Source organism: Bubalus kerabau, chromosome 23 (genome assembly GCF_029407905.1).
Source record: "Bubalus kerabau isolate K-KA32 ecotype Philippines breed swamp buffalo chromosome 23, PCC_UOA_SB_1v2, whole genome shotgun sequence".
In the NCBI taxonomy this organism is placed as follows: domain Eukaryota; kingdom Metazoa; phylum Chordata; class Mammalia; order Artiodactyla; family Bovidae; genus Bubalus; species Bubalus kerabau.
In genome coordinates, this window is record NC_073646.1 from 37,998,968 (window position 1) to 38,023,054 (window position 24,087).

The 24,087-nt window shown below is 58.6% G+C and overlaps 2 protein-coding genes across 6 annotated transcripts; one reads left to right on the forward strand and one right to left on the reverse strand.

The window, feature by feature from the left end:
• Nucleotides 1-624: 624 nt before the first annotated feature.
• Nucleotides 625-12,849, reverse strand: CPSF4 (cleavage and polyadenylation specific factor 4). Of its 5 annotated transcripts, none has more exons than XM_055562008.1 (8): nucleotides 12,582-12,849; nucleotides 9,679-9,729; nucleotides 9,075-9,227; nucleotides 7,384-7,479; nucleotides 6,936-7,029; nucleotides 5,761-5,833; nucleotides 4,173-4,265; nucleotides 1,339-1,554 (listed from the first exon to the last, which is right to left on the reverse strand). In XM_055562008.1, the coding sequence occupies exons 1-8, from the start codon at nucleotides 12,682-12,684 to the stop codon at nucleotides 1,486-1,488; spliced, it is 732 nt and encodes a 243-aa protein (XP_055417983.1). In that variant the 5' UTR covers nucleotides 12,685-12,849; the 3' UTR covers nucleotides 1,339-1,485. The 5 variants fall into 5 exon arrangements, with proteins under 5 accessions (XP_055417980.1, XP_055417979.1, XP_055417983.1 ...); XM_055562007.1 differs by having other exon boundaries at nucleotides 4,173-4,268; XM_055562006.1 differs by having other exon boundaries at nucleotides 4,173-4,343.
• Nucleotides 12,850-13,027: 178 nt separating this feature from the next.
• Nucleotides 13,028-24,005, forward strand: PTCD1 (pentatricopeptide repeat domain 1). The gene is made up of 9 exons (XM_055561973.1): nucleotides 13,028-13,186; nucleotides 14,159-14,639; nucleotides 16,066-16,206; nucleotides 17,406-17,624; nucleotides 18,365-18,466; nucleotides 19,197-19,895; nucleotides 21,012-21,128; nucleotides 21,751-21,933; nucleotides 23,546-24,005. Exons 2-9 carry the CDS (start codon nucleotides 14,181-14,183, stop codon nucleotides 23,726-23,728), a joined length of 2,103 nt encoding a protein of 700 aa, XP_055417948.1. The 5' UTR covers nucleotides 13,028-13,186; nucleotides 14,159-14,180; the 3' UTR covers nucleotides 23,729-24,005.
• Nucleotides 24,006-24,087: the final 82 nt, after the last annotated feature.

The following is a 24,087-nucleotide window of genomic DNA, read 5'->3' on the forward strand; positions in this document are numbered from 1 at the left end:
TAGTGCCCCATCAACAGTGCTAAGGTGTTTGCCTTCTCTCTGCCTCACTTTTGGTCTTTTGTCAGCTGACAGACTCACAGTATAAGGCAGATGCCCTAGTTCCTAAGAATGTTCTCCCCTCCCTCGTCTTCCTGCACCATCCTGGGCTATTGGGGTCTCAGGGGACCAGGTGCGTGGGCTCGTCTGGTCTTGGTGAGTAAGCCTCACTTGCAGGAAGGTCAGCGGGATGACACCGGTGGGAAGGGAAAGCAGAAGTCCCGACAGGAGCTCAGGCTGCTGTGTCCAGCAGCCTCTTCCTTACACTCCACCAGAGGTAAAGTGACATCAAGATCAGAATCCCTTGGGGTGTGTAGTGAGCATACACACACATGGAGTATCAAGGGTGGAGATGCTGTGGCTGGTTACCTCCTGCAAGATCTGAAGTTGAAAGAACCAGTCTCCCAACATCTGAGATGAGGCGACTGTGTCCATGACTAGGCTTCCAGGATGCCACCCTGACACCCCAGCTTCAGTTCCTGTTGTGAGATTCCTTTGCTAAAAGGGGAAAAGGGAGCACTGTCAAAGCTGATGCAGCCGGCAGCAAGAACCTTCTTGTCAGGGAGTCCTGAAGTAATGAAACACAGCTTACAAAACAAGCTTTAATCAACTTCATAAAAGTGGTTCCTGTAATTAAACTCGAATAGGCCCATTCGCCCCGCAGGTTGCAGGTGCCAGCTTCACATTTCCAGGCTCAGAGACGGGCCTCTCCTCTGGGCCCCAGGTGTGTGACAGTACAGATGCTTGATGGCGTGGGAGGTAGGTGCACAGGTGAACTGCGTGTCTGTGGAGAGGCTGGCGGCAGCTCCAGCTTAAGGTACAGCTTAAACACCGTCAGCAGGGGCCCCGTGAAGATACGCCCAGAGGAAAAGGCCGTCACACGTGACAGCCTTGGCCCTGCACCTTTCCTCAGCCACGGCCGCCAGGGAGCAGGACCCGGCTGAGGCGGCAAGCACACTTGAGCTTGCCCTGAAGGGCCGCCTTGTTCAAATCCCACCAACAGATACAGCCTCTGATGCAGGACAGGGAGGAAGCAGGCGTGACCCAGCTGCAGCTTCAAGCGCCACCAGCCCCCAGTGTTGAAGGAGGCCCAAGGGGAAGGGCTGCCCTCCACACAACTGCTGTAGCACAAGCCCTTTCCCACCGCTTCCTCCTGAGGGTGGTGTGCAGGGCCCCAGACAGGAGGCTGTGGCAGCCTGACAAACAGGATGCCAACCCGAGGGGCCAGACTGGAACACGTGTCCCCCTTTTAAAAAAGAGATTACAGCAAAACGATAGGGATGCTGACAAGACGTAGCCCGTAAGAATAAAACCCAGCGCGCCTGCCTGCGGGCTCCAGCCAGAGCTGCACCAATGCTGGCATGAAACAGTTGCACACACTCCCAGGAATGGCCCAGAGCGGCCCCCAGCACGGGGCCCCCAGGCTGCTCTGAGCTGGTCCAGCTGCTGTCACTGTCCGCTGAGAAAGGCCAAGTGCCCTTTGGTACATCTGTTGGCATAGTGTCCTTTTTCACCACACTGCAAACAGCAGGGAGGGAGGGAACAAACAGAAGCATTGTTTCAGATGCAGTTCTCAACTGAGGCAGCACCCACCAAGCCCCAGGCTGGGGACAGGGATGCCGAAATTCCGGGGTATACTGACTCATTCAGGTGGAAAGGGAGTTCCAGAAGGTCAAGTGGCCCAGGAACCACAGGTATAAGAAAGTACGTGGCCATGGCAGCCTCTGGTGTTCGGGTTCAGAAGAAAAGCCCACGGCACCAGAGCACCCTGCCTGAGCAGGGACCGAGCCCCTCTGCACTGGCCAGTCACTTACCTCTGAGGCACAGTTCTGGGACTCCCCAGGACAGGGAGGCGGCAACGTGGGAGAAGCCCCCAGGCTCCTCCCCCAACTCAGGGACTCACTGCGAGGACAGAGGGTGGGCTGCACCCAAAGGGCTCTCCCTCCTGTCTCCTGCATACTTGCCTAAGCTACCCCTGGGCCAGGTTTGCTCATGGGATCAGAGAGACGGGAAAATTGGTTAGACTTGGATCACCAGATCTGGTAGAATCTCCTCAAAAACCTAGCACTGATCCTGGCTTCCTGTCCCTGCTGATGATGCAGACCCTTCCCTAGTTTCTCTTCATTCTCGTTATTCCTCAGAGGGCAGAAGGGGATTATAAGGAAGGAAAAGGCAGCCTCAACCACTGAATAAGGGTGGGGAGACGTAGGGGCACCCACCCTACACCAGCCCTCTCAGTCCTTACTTCCCCAGTCGAACTTGGGGCTTTGGCCTGTTCTATCCCCTCACCCCACAGTCCCCAGGTTCTCAAGCCTGTCTCATCTGCAGGTGTACATTGTGTGCACAAGTGGCCCGTATAGCTGCCAGCTGGGCCTTTGGTAGACATCGTAACCAGAGGGGGGGACTAAGTACCTCCGCTTACAGCACCTGGCATGTCTACTGGCCTCCAGGATTCCAGAGGTGGCTTTAATATCAACTGTGCCCGCGGCAGGAAGGGGTGGTTAGGTTCGTCCCCTAGCCCCGGCTTTCTACAGAAGCGGGCTCTTCAGAGGCCCTGCTGATGAGTCCTGGAGGGGCGAGGTGACGGCACAGCTGACCCAGGGCGCCCGAGGCTCCTCGCTGTACTTGGGAACTGCCTGCTTGGAAGCCATCTGACAACTCCCCCTCCCCTCCACTCACCTGCTTCCACAGCCCCCTTTCCACATTCTCCTCACTGGTCAGGGCTCAGGCTCATACATCTGTGAGGCCTTCCCTACGCACGTGGGCACTCCTAACTTTGGTGTCTGGGCACCTGCCTTGCCCTCCCTCAGAACACAGACCCCTCCTGGGAAGGAGCGACGGCAGAGGAGGTGCTCAGTGAGCGACGGCCATAGTGGCTCAGCCCTTCCTGAAGGCAAGTTCTAGGGACAATATAAGCATATAGTTTTTGACTCGGCCCTTCTACTTGTGGGTGCTCCAGACACCAGACAAGAGCTCACCAATGTCTGTCAGGCTCAGCGCTGTTTTTAGCAGCAAAAACTATAACTACCAACAGAACTGGTAAAATTACACAGCCAGTGAAATACACTGGAGTAACTTACCCTGACACAGACTCAGAATGTAAGGTAAAAGGGATCAGAGGACACTGTCCACCCGAGGGCCCTATTTGCATTAAAATCCGTCTTGTCCTTGTGTGAGTAAGTTCAGAAGAGCACGTCTCCGAGCGGAGCCCCTGGAGGCGCTGCGAGTGCAGAGGGCACAGCAGACGAAGCGTGGCGGGCGAATGGCCAAGCACAGTGGCTGCCCTCAGGAAGGGCGGGGATGAAGGACAGCACCCACTGCGCCCCCACACTTCTGCGTCCTCTAGAAGTCTTCACAAGAAACCTGCACTAATTCTGTACTCCATCTGACCCCCCCAGATGATCTGAAGCCTCTGTGAACCTAGTTCTGCTGGTCGTCCCTGCTCACTCACTCGCAGGTGCTTGTTTCCTTCTATACTTCTTAGTCACCAGCTTTCTTCTAGGGAAACCTCATTGTGGGACTTCTGTGTGGGCTGGGTTGAGAATAAATATCTCGAAGCTACGTTACCAGGGGGCTGTTTTAGATTAGAAAACTCAGCCTGTGGCTTTTTGGCCCTCACCAAGGCTCAAACTCAAGGAGGAAGGGCTTGCCCACCAGTGACGACCAACTCTGAAAGGACTTTCCTCCCCCACTTTCCACCCAGAGCCAAGAGTGAGACCAGTTTTCTAGTAAGTGTTTTTTAAGCGCGCCCTTTCCCTGAACATCCCATTTTGCGTGTGTGTGTCCTAATCTGATTCCTCACCAGGCAGTGTCCCTTTCCCTCGGGGGCGCTGCGTGGGGTGTGAGGACCCCGCCTCCCCCAGAGGTTCAGGGCGCACTCCGTTCCTGGGCTCTGGAAGGCTGCCATCCCTTTCTTGCGTGCGCAATCCGTTCATTCAACAGCAGGTGTTTAGTTGTTAACCTGGCCTTAGCGTGTCGTGGAAGTGGCATGGTCTAGCTCACCGGAGTGGCCCCGTTTTTCTCTTCCAATTAGCAAAAACAAAGATGTCTTCGTTCTTCAACATGAGCTAACTCTCTGGGGAAGGAGGGGATGGCCGTGGCCTGTGGAAGACGCCCCCGCTGGCCCCGGGACTCACCTTGTAGCATGTGACCTGCTCCAGCGGCCGGGGTCCTCGGCTGCCCGCGCTGCTATTTTGACTCTGCATGACCCCGATGACCTGCGGAGTTCTCTGCTGGTTGGGAGAAGAGTTCTGACTCGTTAACTGGATCAAGGAGGACGACCTTTGTAATGGCGGATTGTTACTTTGCTGGAAAGAGTTACACAACACGGTTTTACTGTGGAAAACACGTGCAGGCAGACTACCGATGGGGAGAGGAAAAAAGAGGGCAGGCCTTCTCCCGCATGACCGTGGCCGTGGCCAGCGAAGAAGGGCTTTCGCGGCGGCCCCGCTCAGAAGAGCAGGCAGGAGAGAAACGCCTGGCGACGATGGCAGGAGCCGCTGCCCGAAAACACCATGCAGACACACAGAAACGAAAAATAAAAGTGGAAACAAAACACCAGAGAGACAGGCGGCCTCTGGGGCGGCGGGGCGAGGGCATGAGCAGGCCTTACTTTTGTTTGTGAGGTTCTAGCTTCAGGTCAGGATGAACGCTTGGTTCAGCCAGCTGTTTAGAGCCTACACGGCGGGCAACAGTCACAGAAAAGAGTCGGAGGCTGACACACTGACCTGCGGTCTAGGGGCTGAGAGGGCCCTCCGCTAGGGAGCAAGGGGGACGGGGCACCTCGGCAGGGCCTGGACAGCATGGCCACTGCCCAGCCCGGTGGGACCCTGCCTCTGGGCCCATCACCGCAGGAGCCCTGAGCTGGGAACTGGGAACGCCCAGCTCTGCTGGTTTATCCCACACCCACGGGAGGGTGGGGGTCAGGGTGGTGAGGGTGGCCGCATCCCCTCCCAGCTGCTCGACCTCCAGCCCAGACGGAGGGCCAGGCTGGGCCCGGACAGCAGGCTGAGAGTCCAGCCAGGTGAGAGGTGAGGCTTCACAACCGGCAGGCAGCTCAGCAGCCTGCTGAGACCCTGCCGGGGACACCTGCCCAGCCTTCCTCTGGGACCCGCCCACTGCCCGTAACCAAACCCAAAGTGCCCTTGGTTTGGGGGGCACTGCCGCAGAGTCCCATGCATTCAGGGCAGTTCCCTCTCCTTTGCTTGAGGGGAATGGCCCGCTGCGGGGTGGGAGTGGGGCCCCCTCACCTAGGAGACTGGAGCCAGCTGGTCCCTCAGCCTCTGTGCCCGGCATCCCTTCCCACGGTCGGGCCCGGCCAGAGAACCAGGCGGCCTCGCTTCTGCTCCCAGGTCTGCTCCCGCCCTGCCGGGCCCCTCAGGCCTGAGTCCCGTTGTGGAGGGAAGGGCCTGCAGCCAGCGCAGCAGACATGGGGCACCCAGGACGCTCCCAGGCCCACAGGCAAGATGGGCAGAGGAGCCCAGCGGGTGTCTGGCTGCAGCAGGCCGCCCTCCACCTCGAGAAGGTGCCAGCCACTCTGCCCCCCTGGAGCTTCTGCTGGAACGCGGGTGACTCCCCTCCGCTCTGGCCCCCGCCCCCACCCCCACCCTCCTCTCGCGGTCTCCCACCAGCTCTCAGACAGACCCCGCACTGGGGCAGGCAGTGAGTGCGCTGCGGCCAGGGCGCTGCCAGGCCCCGCAGCACCGCAGGCCCGAGGCACGGTACCTTCGTGGGTGGCTGCGTCTGCTGCGGCAGTGGGGGCTGCTCGGTGGTTCCCATCGGCAGTTCAAATCGAGGGCTGGTCACGAGAGGAGAAGAGGAGGTGAGAGAGGAGCCAGGCGGGCGGGGCTCCCAAGTTCTGGCCCCAGAAAAATCCCAGCTGGCCTCTCGCCGAGCCCAGGGCCAACGAGCTACCTGGACGGAGGGCGGGGGCTGGCACTCAGCTCCGCCGGGCCTCAGGACGGATCTGAGGCGTCTGGACTCAGACCCAGCTCTGCCTACACCTAGCTGTGAGCCCCGGTGAGCGGTGCTAAGAGAGAGGAAGGAAACACGGCTGGCGGGCACAGAGGCCCTCCCGGCACACACCCTGTGCTGCAGGGATGGCGTTAGACCTCTACCCACAGAGTCCTGGTGGACATGCCCCCCCCACCCCCCTGCCCATACAGAGGAACCCCTGGGTCACCTGTAGGCTCCCGGGCTTGCATCTCGGGAGGGGGACCAAGTCAGCAGCACCAGTCACCTGCCCACCACGTGGCAGCGAGCAGGACACGGCTGCCATGTGGGTGTCAGCAGTGTGGATGGAGGCAGCAAGGGGTGGGGGTGGGCTGACACTACTCTGGGTCCCAGTGCCGCCACCCACGACCACCCAAAGTGACAGATGGGCACTGAGGCCCAGGGGAGGGGCGCTGGGCCCTGCTGGCAGGAGGACTGGGCTCTAGAGGCCACAGACCTGCCTCAGACCAAGCGCCCCCACTCGTCCCCACCTGCCCCTGGCCAGTGGCGGGGCTCGGAACCGCCACGTTCCCATGTGTAAAATGGGGACCTTCTTTCACACGAGGGTTTATGAACCCCTGTCCAGGGAAGCCTGAGCTCAGTGTCTTCATGCAGGAGGCCCTGCTGGAAACTGAAGTTCCCTTCCTTGAGGGCACACGTTCTTGGCTTGAGGTCGTGTGTCTGAGTTTTTCTGGAGTACAGGGACCGGAGTTTTTATCTGAGGCCAAGATGGACTGTGACCCAGTAAAGGTCAAACCTTGGTTTAGGCAGAGCCACCTCTGGGCTCAGAAGCAGCAGTGGCCCCTCCCCGCCTTCTACCCCTCCCCAGACCCGTTGGTGACACTGCCCAGTGATCAAAGCCCAGGTGGGCCCAGGAGAGACACAGGAGCACAGGGCCTGGTACTCACTGCATGAATTTACACGAGGGCCCCTCCGGGCAGAATCCCACGAGGTAATTGACACAGATGACCCTCCGGGTGTGCCGGTGCCTGCACAGGGGGCCTGCAGAGCCGAGCACAGGGCCACTCAGACCATCCTCTGACTGGCAAGTCAGAGCCCTGCCCACACCACCGCCCGGGGGTCAGAGTGCAAAAACAGGGCTTCAGATGCTGTCTCTGCCTCGTGTTCAGCAGGGCTGGCAGGCAGGACACACAGCCTCTCAAACACCAGTCTCCTGGTTAGAAATCCAGGTGAGGATGCGGTCCAGGGGCGCCTGGCCTGGGGAGGGACTTGAGGGTGTGACAAAGCCTCACCAGCTCCCAAATGCCTAACACGATGTTTGTAGGAATAGGCAGGACGTGGGCAGAGGCGGGGAGGACAGGCCTCTGGCCGGGGGCCCCGCCACCCCACACCTACCGTGCTTGCAGAAGCCGCGGTCGTACCATGGGCAGTCCTTGATCTTGGACTCGGGGTCGATGTGCAGGAAGGGGCACTCCTTGTTGCTGCACTCCCCTGCGGGGACCAGACAGGCATCCACCTGGGGGAGCTGGACCCAGACCCACCCCTGATTCTCCAGAGGTCGGGGCCGCAGGACAGCAGGGAGGGCCGGGGGTTCCGGTGCCCCGTCCCAGCCCAGCGAGCCCTGAGACCCAGGGCAGTGGGTCTCGGAGCCTCAGTCTCCTGGCCTGTACCTGGGCTGGGACGGTCCTTCCCCCACAGTCTGTGCTGCCTCGAGGGTCACAGACACTGACAGAGACGGACACAGGACACACCTCGTCAAACTCGTCAAACAGCTCCCGGCTCCACCCCTCACCCAGAGGAGGTGTCGTGGGCATTGTGGGTGAGGGGGGGGGGGGTCCAGATGTGCAAACGCACCAGCTGAGACTAGCAGGAAATTACCGGTCTGCTTTGATGCGCTCTTCATGTTGGGACAGGAAGAAGGTCTGAGGACTGCCTCTCAGGACAACAATAGGGAAGGTTTGGGAACTCACAGCTGGGGCCCTCTGGTTGCCGTTTAGTCGCTCAAATAAAAGCTACAACTATCATTAACAAGCCAGCAGGCGTACCTGTCGGGCTGCTAAAAGAATTAAGTCTCTTCAGACAACAGTGCACAGCAGGCTTCCAGCCCCCTGCCTGAGGCCAGCAGTTCTGGGGCCAGAGCCCAGCCTCGTCCTGACCAACAGGGCTTCTTCCTGGGCAGCCTTGCCCAGGGTAGAGCCGGGAGTCTAGTTCCGTCAGGGAGCATGCCAGCTCCACCAGGCCCTGAGCCGGCCCTACCACCCTGGCTTCTCCACACAGCTCACTCAGCTCAGCGGAGGCCACTGTCCCTTGAGCAGAGACGGAGGCAATCTCTGTTTCTCATGAAAAGAGGAGGGCTTCCTGCCACCAGAAGACAGCGCCCCCCACCGGCTATTCTTAAAGAGTATTTTAAGGAGATCAGTCCTGAGTGTTCATTGGAAGGACTGATGTTGAAACTGAAACTCCAACACTTCGGCCACCTGATGCAAAGAGCTGACTCATTGGAAAAGACCCTGATGCTGGGAAACATTGAAGGTGGGAGGAGAAAGGAGACGACAGAGGTTGAGATGATTGGATGGCATCACTGGCTCAATGGACATGAGTTTGGGTAAACTCTGGGAGTTGGTGATGGACAGGGAAGCCTGGCGTGCTGCAGTCCACAGGGTCGCAAAGAGTTGGACACGACTGAGCTGAACAGAGGACAGACCAGCTCCTACCTGGGATCACACTTCTAGAGAGAAGGCCTCTAGTCACCACTCCGGCAGCAACAGCTGACTAAGGGAGAAGGTTCACTGCCGCAGAAACAAGGCCCCCAGCCAGCTGCCCTGGTCCTGTGCCCACCATGAGACCCGGATCTGCCTTAACCTCCCAAAGTACCCACAAGTGCTCAGAAAACGGAAGCACTACAGAGACGTGGGGGTCATGAGAGAATCACCCTAAGTTCTCACAACTAAAGGGCCCACTGAGGTCGGCAGGCACCACGGGCGCTGGAGCAACGGCTCACACCCCGACTCTTGTGCTTGTGGAGCCTCAGGGGGGCTCCCCACCCCACCCCCACCGCCGGACTGGCGGGCGGCCCCACGCCTCACCGAACTTGGAGTAGAAGTAGCACTCGGGCATCTTGGTCATGTCGTACTCGTGCAGGAACTCGCACTGGTCCCCCTTCTTGCACAGCCCCCGCAGCCAGTGTTTGCACACCACCGTCTTCTCACCACTGATGTGGCGGAACGGGCACATGCCCCCTGCCGGGGAAGACGGGCGTGAAGACCTGGTGCTCCCGCGGGCTGCGTGTCCTGGAACGTGGCAGCTGCCCCGGCAGAAGGCGGTGTGATTTCAGGCTGCACGTGAGCACACGCTTCAGGTTTTAATAGTTGTGGATTTTATTGTAACTGGGAAAATCTAAAATATCCAATTGAGGTATCACAGATATTTCTGTAAGACGTAAACTTAAGAAGCCTAAGGGAGGTGGGGAGAAGGGGGGGCATTTTTCTTAATTTAAAGAAGAGTTCTGGTGATATGAAGACATGTCAACATTTGTAGGAGCAGTAAAGACTGGGGATGGGGAAACACACCTAGGGACACTGTGAGTCTGCCGAACGCAGGGCAAACTAGGGATCCGAGAGCCTGTGGTCTGCCCAGGGACAGGGTGGTGGAGGACACCTCAGCGGGATATGGGGAGTCTGGGTCTCTTACCTTTGCCACAGGCAGCTTTCAAAAAGAATTCGCAGACAGCAGCCCCTGACTCTGGACAAAGAATGAGAAGTGTCAAACAGGGTGAGGTGTGACATCTGAACATGGGGATGGGGACCCTTCTGGCCTTTAACCCACAGAGGAGTCAAAGTACAGGAAACAGAAACCCAGTAGAGCAAGGAGAAAAGCTCCCCACTGTAACATCCAGGACCTCCTATAAGCAAGATGCTTTCCAGGAGTCAGAAGTGGATGGGAGAAGGAAGGACGGAGCACAAGGTCACAGAGATTAATTACTCCCAGCCCAGACCTTCCAGAGGGCTGATTCAGGGGCTCTTTAACCTGAGGGCAGAGGGATGGAATGATCTTCTAGGAAGAACAAGCCAATGGGGACTCTCAGGAAGAACTTGCCCCAGAGAAGAGGTGGGTGCCTTGGAGACGCTATTCTGGAGGGAAGAGCGTCACTGAAGCTACCAGAGCAGGACTGCTTTTGGTATGCAACGTCAACATGGAATAATTAAAGGAGCATGGACTTCCGCTCCCACAGATGCAGTGGGTTCAGGTGAGGGGAGCAGAATAAAAGCTGAGCGCTGAGAAGCCAGTGGGGTCCAGGGCTGTCCCAAGGAGCCCGAGATTTCACCTGCCACGGCCACCAGAACAAACTGTCTGTGGTGTCTCAGTGTTCTCTATCAGCGGGCATTTCAGGAAACCCACCAACACTATCTCTAAAGACCACTTGCACGCCTCTGCTTGCTAACTTGCAAGAGACGCGTTGGCTTCTTGGAAGCAGGCAGGTTTTGTAGGACAGATTTAAGGTTACAGTAGTAGGAGTCACAGGGGTGCCACTTGTTTGCATTTCAAGAAAGTCTGAGAAGTCTTATCAATACATTAGAAAAGTACCATTTAAGAGTATTTCTGGGCCTTCATCCTTTACAGAGGTTAAGTTTGTTTCATTCCTTAAAGTTCACTGTCCTGGGGGTCAGGTTTTAGGCAGACAGCATAAAGGAGTTTGCCTTCAGGACAGAACTGATATGTCTACTCCACATCAAGATGGGAATGGGGACTTCCCTGGTGGTCCAGTGGTTAAGAATCCACCACCTTGCAATACGGGGACAAAGGTTCGATCCCTGGTCAGGAAACTAAGATTCCACATGCCCCAGAGCAACTAGGCCTGTGCTCTGGAGCATGAAAGCTGCAATGAGGATTCTGCTTGCCACAACTAGACCCGACACAGCTAGATAATATTAAAAAAAAAAGAAAAAGACAGAATGAGGTGTAGGGATGAGAGAGGAAGGGCCGTGGCCTCCCTGGACTCGATCTAACACACTGACTGCGAAGCTGGGCAGGCGGTGCGAGTGCTGAGGGTGCTTCCCCAGTCGGAGGCAGTACCTGTGGCCAGGTGTGTCCTGGACCCTCTCTAAGAACAGGTCTGTTCTCACCTCTGCACCTGCCCTCACACAGAGTCAAGTATCTGCTTCCAAGCTGGAGTGGGGCGGGAGGGAGAGAGCTGCCCGGCATGGAGGAGGATGGCCTCCAGCTAGTGCCATCGGCCCAGGAAAAGGCCACATGTGTGAGTGAATGTACAAGCAGGAAGCGATCACGTGCGTGGACAAGTATGTTTAAGAGTTTCTGAATGTGAGCAGCAGTTTATAAGCCATGTACCATGGAGACAGTGTAAAGTAAGGCTGTTTGGATTATGTCTCTGGGGTGTGAGCATTATCTCACATGGAAGCGTGGCCTCTTGAGGGGAATGAGGCTGCAGGCAGACTTGAGCAGCCCAGGGACAGGCGGAAGAACGGGGCCCTGTGGCCCATGTCCTCTGGCAGTTACGGGAGACAGCCCGGGAACTGCAGATGGAAAGATCAAGAGCCCTGGTGAGCTCACCTGGCTCCATCTGGAGCTCAGTGGTCTTTGGCAAGTCCTTTCCCCAACCCCAGGCCTCAGCTGGCCCATCTGTGGCTTGAATTCAATGATCTTTAAGAGCCCTCTGAGATGTAATGTTATAGCATTAGATTTCAAGGACGTCTGGAAAGGAGAATGGAAACTGCTCCTTTCTCTTAAAGTGCTAGACCTCTCAAGGAATTCCCTGGTGGTCCAGTGGTTAGGACTCCCCGCTTTCACTGCCACGGCCAGGGCTCAATCCCTGGTGGGGGACCAAGATCCTAGCAAGCCCGGTGGGGTGACCAAAGTAAATAAATAAAAGTCAAGTGCTAGACATCCCACCTGAGTTGGGGGGTGGGGCAGGGAAAGCCAGGAGTCACCGTGTGATGGGGGAGACTGAAGTGAAGGGAACTTAAGTAGCTGTCTGGGTGGATGAAAGACCCAGAGGTGGGGTCCAGAGAAACACTGAGGGATGGGTTCCCAGGAGCGCGAGTCCTAAGAGAAAAATGGTGCTTGAGAGTCTTCTCAAGGTAGTTACGGGAGACAGCCCGGGAACTGCAGAAGGAAAGAGTCTCTGTAGGGGGTCTCCTACAGAGAGGGGGAGGTGGGTCCTTCCCGCAGCAAGACTCCTCCAACGGCCCAGTTTTGACGAAAGCAAGAAGACGGCGCTCAAAGTGGGGCTGGAGGTGGGGAAAGGGGCTATCTTAGTACGTCTCTGTAGCTGGGGAGTATGTGCCAGTGGGGGCAGGATTTCCAACCCAGGATACCCGCCTTCTTTCAAGAGTTATTCGAACTGCCCGACGTCGCCCTGCCTTTCTGAAGCCTGCGTTAGAAAAGCCCCCGGGAACGGGGGCTCCCTTGTCAAAATAACGACGGGGGGGTTGTCCCAGGATCGGGGAGAAAAGGAGTCCCAGGACAGAGGGGGAGGAGCTCCCCGGCGGAGGGAGAAGGCGTCCGGCAACCAGTGGGGGAGGTCCCGGAGCTGAGTGGGTCGCGCCCTCGCCCGCCCGCCCCGACCCCGCGCTCACTGTCCATGCCGGGGAATGGCAGCGGCTGCGCCCCGAGCTGCTGCTCCACGGCGATCTCCAAGTCAAACTTGATGTGGTCCACGCTGGCGATGATTTCCTGCATGGTGGTGGCGGCGGCGGCCACACCGGCCCGGCTCCCGCTCAGGTCCCCGGCCGCCCTCACACCTCTACCCGCCGCCGGCTCAGCCGCACACGGCGCCCCGCAGCCTCGCCTCGCCTCGCCTCGCAGCCGCTGCCGCCGCCGTCGCCGCCGCCGCCGCCCAAAGGATGCCGGGAGCTCCCGGAGCCCGCGCCGGTCCTTTTCGCCTGTTCAGGCCCGGCCAATGGAGCGCCGAGTGCGGGCCGCTCCGCTAGGCTCGACTAGCCGCTCGCCGAACGCACCCACCCCCACCCCATCTACGTCCCCCGGCCCCGTCGCCGACCTCAGTGCGCGACCTGAAACCGCGCCGGGAGTTCGCGACGCGGAGTGCGCGTGCGCGAGTCGGCCGGGTCGCACCTGGGAGAGCGCGTTGGGGACGCGGAGCTGGGGACGCGGTGCGGCGTGGCGGGGTCGGGACTGGCCGTGACACGAGGCGGGCGGGCGTGGCGCGGGCTCGGGGGCCGAGGTGCGTGTTCACTGGGCCGGACTCCTGGAGTGAGTTTCTCGTTTGACCCTCTCAGGAGCCCGGGCGCCAAGCGAAGGCGGGCCAGAGGGGCTGCGAGGATCGCTGCAAGGGTCGGAGGTGTAGGCCTCTGCTGAGGAGACCGGTGTAGGCCGGTGGAGAGAGGGCTCTGGTCGGCCTGAGGTTTCCCGGGAGGGTCTGGGGAGGGGTGGGTCCCCCGGGGGGAGGACGGGGCAGCGGGTGTCTGATTCAGGGATTATTAACCCCGGGCGGGTGGAAGAACTCGGGGAGGAAGAAATTACACCTTTATTGTCATAAGTGAAACTTAGCAAGTTTTTCCTCACCTGACGCTGTCTGTGCCCAAAACGAAGTCGCGATTGCAAATAGGGATGAGTGTAAATGATAGAGAGAACATTATCCACAACTGCTACAAACTCATTTACAGTCATCGCTGCTTCATCAGATCGACAGAACCTTGTTACTTAATACTTGGAAAAGAAGACTCTATAGTAATATAGCATGAGTTTATTTTAAAAGCATTCTGGTAGCGATTTCAGTATCAGTAATTACAATTCTCTTTTGATTAATGTGTGTAAACCCTTTATTTAATGTGGCTACTTGAAAATTTAGAATTACATACAGGCTCGCACTGTGTTTCTGTTGGAGCCTCACCAGGTGCAGAATGGTCCAGGTCGGTAGTTTTCTCGGTGCTCGCCGTCCTGTGCCTGCACCCTGATGTCTTGAGATTGGATCGTTGCCATGTGCTGTGTGGGTGATGCTGTAGGTAATTCTGGTTTACAAGCATGGAGACTGAGGCCAGAGCAGCCAGTGCTCAGGGACACGAGGATGCTTTGGTGGAGCTGCGATCTGAACCTAGGCTTTCTGACCTCAGGACTCGTGCTTGTACCACTTACCGGTCTTTCTGCCTTTTGGGACAGCGAAGTTGACTTTCATTATTTTGCTGACCTACGCCAGGCCCCGGAGGAGAACGCCGGAAATGGACTTCCTGAGGCTTGCCCGGCTCGTCTCCAGCCCCCGCCCAGGGGGACTGCCCATCATGCGCCACCTTGACCCTCTCAGAGCCAGGTGGGCTGGAGGTAGGGCCGCAGGGGGGGTTTGGCCCGCGCCAGCAGCCTTCTCCAGCTCTCTCTCTCAGCTGCGCCTCGGCTCGCAGAGCCAGAAGAACACAGGCAGCCTCAGCTCTGACCCCGGCCAGCCCAGCCCTACGGCCACCCAGGAAGAAGGGGAGGAAGAGAGCTTTGGGACTCTCTCCGACAAATACTCCTCTCGGAGAATGTTCCACAAATCGACGGCCCAGCTGTATAACCTGCGGCTCAAGGAACAGAATACTGAAGAAGATGAGGAAGGGGAGCTGGAACCAAAACCATGGCGGGGCCCCAGAAACACCCCTTACTGGTACTTCTTTCAGTGCAAACGCCTGATCAGGGAAGGAAAGGTAGGGAACCTCTGGACTATGCTGCTCCAAACTCCTGCTTCCGCGGTGCCACAGTCTTTTGTGAGGGGCCACCCTGCTGTCCTGGTGGGATGCTCAGGGCTTCTCTCCCCTCTTTGTCTTCATTCCCCCCAGTGCTGCCTCAGGCGACCCTCTAGCCTCCTGGCTTCCCATGCCCCCTCCTCGATGCCATTCTCATCTTCCTGTTACCAACCCAGCCATCCCACGGGCTCCCCATCTGTGTGTCCAGCTGCCTCCTCACCATCTCCGTTACACTTACCCTCAGTGGCCTGGAATTCTTGTTCCCAACCTCAATTTCTCTACACTTTCTTCATCTCCCTAATTGGTAACCCGGTTTTTCCATCCGTCTAGGCCAAATCCCTTCACCCCTAGTCTTCTTTCTCCCACCAACTCTGCCTTCAAAGTGTCTCCCATCCTAACTTCTCACAACCCTCCCCCTGAATGCCCAGGCCTAGCCTTCTCCTCCCCACCCCCCGCCCCCATCAGCTGTTATGACACCTGTCACTGGCCTCCCCGAGGCTCTCTCCACCTCTTACCCCGATGTGGCCTTAGACACGGAGCCGTGAGCAGAGAGCAGGTGGGCTTTCTCCTTCCTCTAGCACTCCCCACGTATTCAGTGACAGTGGGGGTGTTCATTTTCTTAGGTGTTGATAATGACATTCCATTTAGGCTTAAAAATCTCGTGGCGGTATATGTTGAAGCTTTTGTGAATGAAGTGATACAATGTCTGGAATTTGCTTTAAAAAAAAATTGAGTTGGAAGGAGGGGCGCAAGATATTGATGAACCAAGATTGGCCAAACATTCATAGTCGTTGTAATTACAGCTCTCTACTTTTGTGTATATTTGAGATTTTCCGTAATGAAAAGTTGAGAAATAAAGAGAAGCCAGAGTCCTCATGATAGCGTATGAAGCCTGCAAAAACTGCCTCTTCTCCCGCTCGACCCTCCCCTCCCTGTCTCCCTCACCTCCCCTCCTTTACTCTCTCCCCTGCAGCTTACTCCCTGCACCTCCCCTCCTTTACTCTCTCCCCCCTAGCTCCCAAGCACACTCCTGCTTCGGGCCTTTGCGCCGGCTGTTCCCTCAGAGAGCCACTTGGCTCCTTCCCTCACCTCCTTCAGATCTTCGTTTACCTGGGCATTGCCCCTGTGCTCAGAGAGTTCCCCCACAGTCGTGGGGCCAAGAGCGCTCATAGGTGGTGGGAGTCTGGTGGGCTTTCCTTCCTGGCCACCACGCAGTCCCCTTGCAGTGGAGCACAGGGACTGGGAGGCTGGTGGCAAAGGCCCAGGGTGCGTGTTTGGCTCCTGGGCTGGCCTGGGCTTGAGCTCAGGGAGGGTCCCTTAGCCTCGGTCTCCCTCCCTCTGCTGAGCCCCCTTCCCTGTGTCCTCCCTTCCCCGACCCCTTCCCCAGCTGGCCGAGGCCCTGGACCTGTTTGAGAGGCAGATGCTGAAGGAGGAGCACCTCCAGCCCCTCGAGTGCAACTACACAGTGCTGATCGGGGGCTGCGGGCGGGCCGGCTACCTGAAGAAGGCCTTCAGGCTCTACAACGATGTGAGCATGGGGCAGGGGGGCGGCAGGCTTTGGGCCCCAGAAGAGTTGGGTGCCGGTCCTGAATGTGTTCCCTGCTAGTGCATTACCCTGGGTGGCCAGTTTCGCCTCTCCAGCCTCAGTTTTGTGGTCTTACCACAGGTGACATTACCTGGGCCAGAGTGGTTTATCCACCATGAAGGTGCCCTTTCCAGCTGCTCTTCATTGAGTGTCCTTCACATCTTTATCATTGTTGTTGGTTACCTGTTTGCCTGTCGTGTGTCTCCCCTCTGGAGAGTAAGCGCAGTGAAGACAGGCCTTGCCTGTCCTGGTAACCCCAGTGGCCAGTACCTGGCCTGTATTAAGTCCTTAGTACGCGTCTGTGGAATATGTGAACACATACAGAGCGTACCCCCATCCTCGAAGCTGGGATCACTGTCTTTGTTTCTCCAGTGAGGACACTGAGGCCTGGAGAGATGAAGTGCTGTGTCTAAGGTTACCTGTCTCTGGTGCTGATTTGGAGTTGAGCCCAGCCACGGCCTGAGAGCAGGGCTCTGTGCGCTCTGCAGCAGCTGCTTGCTGCCCTCGGTCAGGTGGCCCTTCTCTGGGAAATAGCGAGCACTTGGCTTTACCAGGAGCTTCTCAAGCTTCGTCACCGGGAGGGCTTGCGAAGCAGTGTCAGCCGGGCAGGAGGAGGACTGGGGAGGCCTGGGATGTGCTGCAGGGCTGTGCTCCCAGCTGCCGCTCCAGGGGCCACTCTCCCAAGACGGTCTCCTTGGTAACAACCTTCCAGTGTGACCGTATCACCCCAGTTTTTCCAGTGACAAGCTGATTGCCCACAACCCCTCAGTTACTAAACATTGGAGCTGGGGTTTGATTACCCCTCCTGCCCTTTCCCAGATCAGATCTATCCCACAGATCTTAACAGTTAGGGCAGCCTGGGCGGTCAGAGGGCAGGAACAGTTACAGTGGCCTGCCGTAAGAGCACTTCAGGCCCAGGGTGGGCTGCTGAGTTCCTTGGGGAGGATGCTTTCTTGTTTGGTGCCTCTGGGGAGCAAGGCCAGCTCTCAGGCCCCTCAGGTTGAGTCAGGGGTTTGGAGAGCCCAGCTCTGTGTGTCAGTCGGCTCTGCCTTTTAGCAGAGTCCTCTCTAGCCTCCTATCCCCATGTCCCGTGCATCCAGCTGATCCCAGAGCCACCTCCAAGTTTCTCCCTGTTTCCTCAGATGAAGAAGCGGGACCTGGAGCCCTCAGACGCCACCTACACAGCCCTGTTCAACGTTTGCGCCGAGTCCCCCTGGAAAGACTCCGCACTGCAGAGCGCCCTGAAGCTACGGCAGCAGCTTCAGGCCAGAAACTTCCAACTCAACTTGAAAACGTACCATGCCCTGCTGAAGATGGCCGCCCTGTGCGCGGACCTCAGGACGTGCCTGGATGTGTTTAAGGTGGGGCCATCCCTTCCTTCCTGCTCCCCACTCAGAGTGAGTCCTGCGAGGCCGGGCTAAGGCTTTGCCCTCTGTGTTCCTCACGTGGGAAGGTTCAGGTGCTGATGAGACAGGCCCCCTGTCGGCCTCTGGGACTCACCGAGTAGTCCCTGTGGTCAGAGCCCTGGGTGGGACAGGAAGGCCCCCGCCCTGTGAGGGTGGGGGGTCGTGTGTGCTGCCGTGTGCCGTGTCCCACTGAGGGTGCTCGCTGGTGAGATGCATAGCGCTGAAGAGGAATCGGTGCCCGCCGGGGCATCGTTCCAAAGATCTTACGAGGCAAGTCCTGTGGCCCCTGCTTCACCGATGAGGAAACTGAGATGGGCGCTTAATGCTTCCCACATTTGTATAGCAGGCCAGCGGTGAAGCCGGGACATGAAGCCAGCTCTGGGCAGTTCCAAAGCCTCGTGTGCACGGGTTAAGAGTGGCTACTGGGCGGATCTTCGCGGAGGGGCTGCACAGGAGTGATAGGAGCAGAGCCTGGAAGACAGGCCTGGGAAAGTGGGAGTGCAGGCCCCGGGGAGCTCTGCTCCGTGGCTGGTGCTGAGCTGGCCCACGCCGGATTCGCGCCCCACTGCTGAGGATATGCAACCCTGGCCCTGCCGTGGGGTGTCTGTTGGTCCTGAGCCAGACCCAGTGGGCCTGAGTCTGGGCCTCGATTCTCCTGCAGAGTCTCAGCAGGCCCGCTTCGTTCCTTCCCCCAGGAAATCATCCAGAAAGGGCACGTGGTCACAGAGGAGACCTTCAGTTACCTGCTCATGGGCTGCATCCAGGACAAGAAGACTGGCTTCCGGTACGCCCTACAGGTCCGTCCCCCGGCTCTTCTTCCTGTCACCTGCTGCGCTGCTCGCCCCGCCTCCACGTGCCTGTGCTGGGGGCAAATGATGATGCTGGGTGCACTTCTTGAGCACCCACTCCTGCCCCGCACTGGGTGTTTTTATATTTGTGATCTTTTGGCCTTCCCAGAGCACACTGTTCCCAGAGTTTTACAGATGGGCGCACAGCAGGCACTCAGAAAGTGCAGTTGAAGCCAACCCTTAAGTTGGCCTGGACTCTTTCAGAACCTGGCCTCTCTGGCCATTCCTCCCCGGGGAGTAGGGAGAAGGGCTGGGAGAAGCAGAGGGGTAGAAGTGCGACACAGTTTGGGGAAGCGAAGTGGGCTAGTGATCTACCTGCCACTGCAGGAGACGCAAGAGACATGGTGTGATCCCTGGGCTTGGAAGATCCCCTGGAGGAGGGAATGACTATTCACTCCAGTATTCTTGCCTGGAGAATCAGAGGAGCCTGGCGGGCTACAGCCCATGGGGTTCCAAAGAGTGAGACATGACTGAGCGACTAACACATATGAAGGAGGGGAGGAGAGTGCCTGTGTAGGGTCCTGGGGCTCTCAGGTTCCTGGGTCCTCATTTGCCCAGAGCCTGGAGTCTTTCCCATGCCCCATGCCCCATTTGCCCACTGGTTGCTGCCCCGATGCCTGCTCTGCTGAAGGCTCTTCGGAGAGGGGGCTGGGGGCTGAGGTCTGCTTCTCCTTGGCAGGTATGGAGGCAGATGCTGAGTCTGGGGCTCCAGCCGAGCCGGCATGGCTACAACTTGCTGTTGGCGGCAGCTCGGGACTGCGGGCTGGGGGACCCGGCGGTGGCCTCAGCGGTGCTCCTGAGGCCCAGGGAGGAGATAGCCTTGCTCCAGACCCCGGCCGGGGGGCGGCGGACCAGGAGGAGAGCCCAGGTCGGGGCAGACTGCAGCCTGTCAGCCAAGCTGCACGTGGAGGCCCTGGAGAGGCAGCTGTTTCTGGAAACTTCTCAGGCACTTGAGGGGCCTCAGGAGGCCAGAGCCCCCAAGCAGGCCCAGTCTGGGATGGAGACCAAGGCGGAGCCCGACCACCTGGTGGCCCTCACCTCTGTGGCCCCGGAGCCGCCTCCCTGGGGGCTGGAGGCCAACCTCCTGACCCCGGGGGCGGCCCCCTTGGCTGTGGTCTCCTTTGGGACCGTGAGCACCCCTGCCGACAGACTGGCCTTGATGGGGGGCCTGGAGGGCTTCCTCGGCAAGATGGCGGAGCACGGGCTTCGCCCTGACATCAAAACCCTCACGCTGCTGGTGGAGGTGGTGGAGCCGGGGAGCCCCGCAGAGTCCTCGCTGCTTAGCGTGCTGGACGCGCACGGGGTGGAGGCCGACCTGACCTTCTTCAACACGCTGATGAGGAAGAAGAGCAAGCTGGGTGACCTGGAGGGGGCAAAGGTGAGGGGCTCGGGGATAAGGAGGCACAGGGCTCCCTCCTCCTTCCTCTCTGGACTCTCTCCTGCAGGCGTGTCAGTCATTCTCGCCAGAGGTGGGCAGAGTGCCCAGAGCCCCTGTTCCAGGCCTGGGCTTGGGTGACAACTGGGAATCGAGTGGTGGACCAGCCATACTGCCAGCCCTCCCAGGGGGGCCCCCAGTGTTGGGGGCAGACCCCAAACAAGTCCTCGCACCGATGCAGCATTCAGGGACGCGTGGCCTGAGAGGCTGGTGGTTCCTGAGTGTCCCCACCCTTCAGCCCCTGCATCCTCCCCCCGCCAGCCTCAGTGACATCGTCCATTGTCACACTCACTTTGCTTGATGCTGTCCTGAGAGTTTTGCATCATCTGTGTCTTTACTGACCACACCAGGAAGCTCTGCCGCCCGTGGCTTTACCCATTTCACACATGGGGACACCAGGGTCCTCACGGGATTTTGTCCATTCATACGTGTTTCTGTGTGCTGCCCTTTTTGCCAGAAGCTCTGACCTGGGCTCTTACGAGCATCAAAGATGACAGAGCAGCCTCTGCCTTCAGGCCCTCTGTGCCCATCACAGCTTTCTCTCAAGCCCCTCCCCGGACCCGCCCTGACCCAGCCGGCCTGAGCAGGCATCCTCTTCCTCTCCTCCTGCCCGGGGCTCCCTCGGCCTGCACTGCACACACTGTTGTTGGCTTTGTCTCCGGCCTGGACCACAGGACCGCCATCCCGAGGCCCCTGGTGCTCGATCCTCGTCCAAGTCCTGAGCGCAGTGTGGATGGTGGTTGGTCAAGGAGCAGGAGGGGCAGGAACATGGAGGATCCGGAGGAGAGATGGCCTGCTGGGGACCGGCAGGCTGGCAGGCAGGGTGTCCTCGCAGAGCAGCTGAATCCGGGGAGCCGAGCAGTGAGGTGCTGGCAGGACCCCCAGCCTTGAGTGCTGGGCCGAGGCCGGCGCCCAGGGTGGTCAGCAGGGGGAGCCGCGAGGCCTCGGAGAAGAGCCGTGCCCTGGCATCTCCAGCATCCAGCTGCGGGCTTCACCAGAGAAGGCTCTTGCTGGGCTGGTGGGTTACAGTTCACGGTGACGCTGCCTCTGTCCCCACAGGCCCTGCTGCCCGTCCTGGCAAAGAGGGGCATCGTCCCCAACCTGCAGACGTTCTGCAGCCTGGCCATCGGGTGTCGCAGGCCAGAGGACGGCCTGCAGCTGCTCTCGGACATGAGGGTGAGTGGGCCCTGCCCACGCAGGCCCTGGGAGCGAGGGTGGGGGGTGCGGGGGCCTCCCGAACCCCCCAGGCCTCTGTCCTCGGTAAGCCGCAGGGGAGCAGGGTAGGGAGAGAGGGGTCTCGAGCTTCAAGTGAGAAGGGTCTTTAGTCCAGTTTGGGAGAAAGAAGACCCTGGTGAGGGGCTGCAGGCACAGACACTGAGCCAGGGGTGTTCTCACTGAGGTGTGGCCGTGGGGTGAGATTGAGGGGAGCCAACCCTCTAGGGGCATGGAGGCCATGATGGAAGCAGGGAGGGCCAGAATTTTCGGGGGACAGGTGTGCAGTGAACCCCCAGGAGGCATCTCCTGCCCATGGTTTACTGCCTGAGTGTTGATCTCAGAACAACCCTCTGCTCTGTCTCCAAGTTCTTTAGGGCTGAGAGGGCAGGGCCTCCAGCTGCTTGGGATGGAGCGTGTGGAGTGGGGCGTACAGCCTGTTGCTGCTGCGAGGTCCTGCCTGCCCTTCCTGCCCCTGGGGGCTGGTCTGCAGAGCAGGCCTGGGCAGCAGGGTGGCTCCCCAAGTATGATGCCCCACAGGGCCACACTCTCCCAACCACCGCCATCCTCTTGCTGAATGTTGCAGGAGTCCCAGATGAGCCCCAATGCCCACATCTACAGCACCCTCATCAATGCGGCTGTCAAGAAGCTGGACTACGCCTATCTCATTGACATCCTGAAGGACATGAGACGGAACAGAGTCCCCGTGAATGAAGTGGTCATCCGCCAGCTGGAGTTCGCGGCCCAGTACCCACCCAGCTTTGACCGGGTGAGTGCACCTGGCTCTGACGTGCCCATCATCTCCCTGGCCAGCATCACCCTCACGTCCACCCGACCCCCGTGCTGACCTTCAGGGGTTGGCATCCTCTTGCTTTAAACTGTCCGTGGCTTCCCTTGGGGAGGATCCTACACTCCTCAGACCATAGCTGGCTGGTCCTTGTCCACGTGACTCATCTTCCGTCAGGCCGCTCTCCCCTTGGTGCCCTGTCAATCCCTGGCCCGTGGTCACTTCTAGATAACACCGGCCTCTTCCATGCCTCAGGGTTCTCATCTTCCCAGCAGGCTCCCCTGCTTTTCATGTTCCTGCTTCCTTCTCATCCCGTTGGTCCCAGCTGAGGTGGCTCTTCCTCAGTGGGGCCCTGCTGGCCCCCTCCTTACATCACGGCTCCTCTTCATCCTGTTTCACGGCCCGTACTGACACGTACTCATGTGTGACCCTCATTGTAAGGAGAGTGAACACCCCTAGAGGAGGGGACTGTCTGTCTTGCTCACCAGGGTCCCGGGTCCCTGCCCGTCATCGGGTGCCCAGCACAGACTGTCGTTGAATGAATGGGGATGGCAGGAGGGTGGTAACAGAATGTTCTGTAGCGGCCACTTGTCTCCTTGCTGTTCCAAAGGTGTCAGGCTCTGGGGTTCTGGTTTTGAGGTCTACCGCGTCAGGCTCTGTGGCCTGATGGGTAGGGAGCAAGTCAGCCAGGACACACCAAGCCATGGGGCTGGGGTCAGGGACGGCTGTGCAGGAAGGACACTGAGTGCCACTGAAAAGAAGGCTTAGTAAGAATTAGCGCAACGGCCGTGGAGAGTGTACCGGGCAGAGGGCGGGGCTGGGCATCTTTGACCGTCCGATGGTTTGTTTTATTGATTCCTCAGAGTTCTTTACATACTCCATAGACTAGGCTTTTGTTGGTTCCATATTGCAAGTGTCTTCTAGTCCTTCCATATTGCAAAGTCCTCCATGGAAGACCCACTAGGGGTCTTCTCAGGTTCAACCAAGTCACCAATTACCACAGGCCTAAACCTTATTGTATTCACTCATGATGTGGAGCTTGTGTCTGTTGTCAAATTTTTGCTGCAGGAACTTTCAGGCTCTATCAGATACACACTCACAATTGCTCAACCTTTTGAATCAACTTGTTTATCATCATGTGGTAGCAGTGTTTATTTCATGCATCTTTGTCTTTTTTTCTATGTGCTCCTGTGTCAGCTTTCTCTTGGTATCTACCTGGCACGTCTTGTTTTCTTTTCTCTGTCCCACCTTTCCTGAGACCCTTGCAGCAGTGCAGAGGTGACAGTCGGGAGGGTGGCAGGGCCTGCGCCAAGCAGGAGGTGCTCAGCAGTGGGGGCAGAGCAGTGGCACCCTGCGAGTCTAGCTCTGGGGGGCTGGGGTGCCATCGCTGGCTAGAGGGGCTCAGCAGCACAGACTTAAAGGAAGTCTCTACTCTGTGTTGAGCAGCTTCTCTGCCCTTTTCCTTTTGACTAACTGGAAGCAAGAACAGCTTCCCTGAGGCCTGAGCCACCTGCCGCGGTTTGGGGTCCGCTGTAGGTAGCAGGCAGTGAGTCTCATTGTGGCCCCTCTGAACTCCATGCTTTTCCAATTACAGTACAAAGGGAAAAACACCTACTTGGAGAAGATTGACGGCTTCCGGGCTTATTACAAGCAGTGGCTGAAAGGGATGCCAGCGGAGGAAACCCCCCACCCATGGCAGAAGTTCCAGACGAAACCAAAAGGAGACCAGGACACCATCACTGAGGCTGATATGGACAAAGGCCCTGGGGGCAGGTGAGGAGGAGGTCCTAGGAGACCCCCAGCAGAGCCGGAACAAAGTGCACAGCCTTCATGGGGCTCTGTGGGAACCCCGAGTCCCCTTCACGTGAAAGACACTGAGTGTGCCGGGGCAGCTGCAAGCACGAGGGCAAGTCCAGGGTCAGGGCTCCAGCTCAGGCATCGGCCTGAGGACGACTGCTGGCCCAGGTGCCCAACAAGGTCATGGCAAGCGCCAGAGCAGCAGGGGCCGCCTTGGTCCGTCATCTCAGGCCATGCCTGTCTGAGGGTGACAACGAGGAGGGTGAGTTTGCTCCAGGTCACATAACACGGGTGAGGAGGAGTCGGGATCGAGTCCTAAGGGCGACTAGTCTCCGGGGC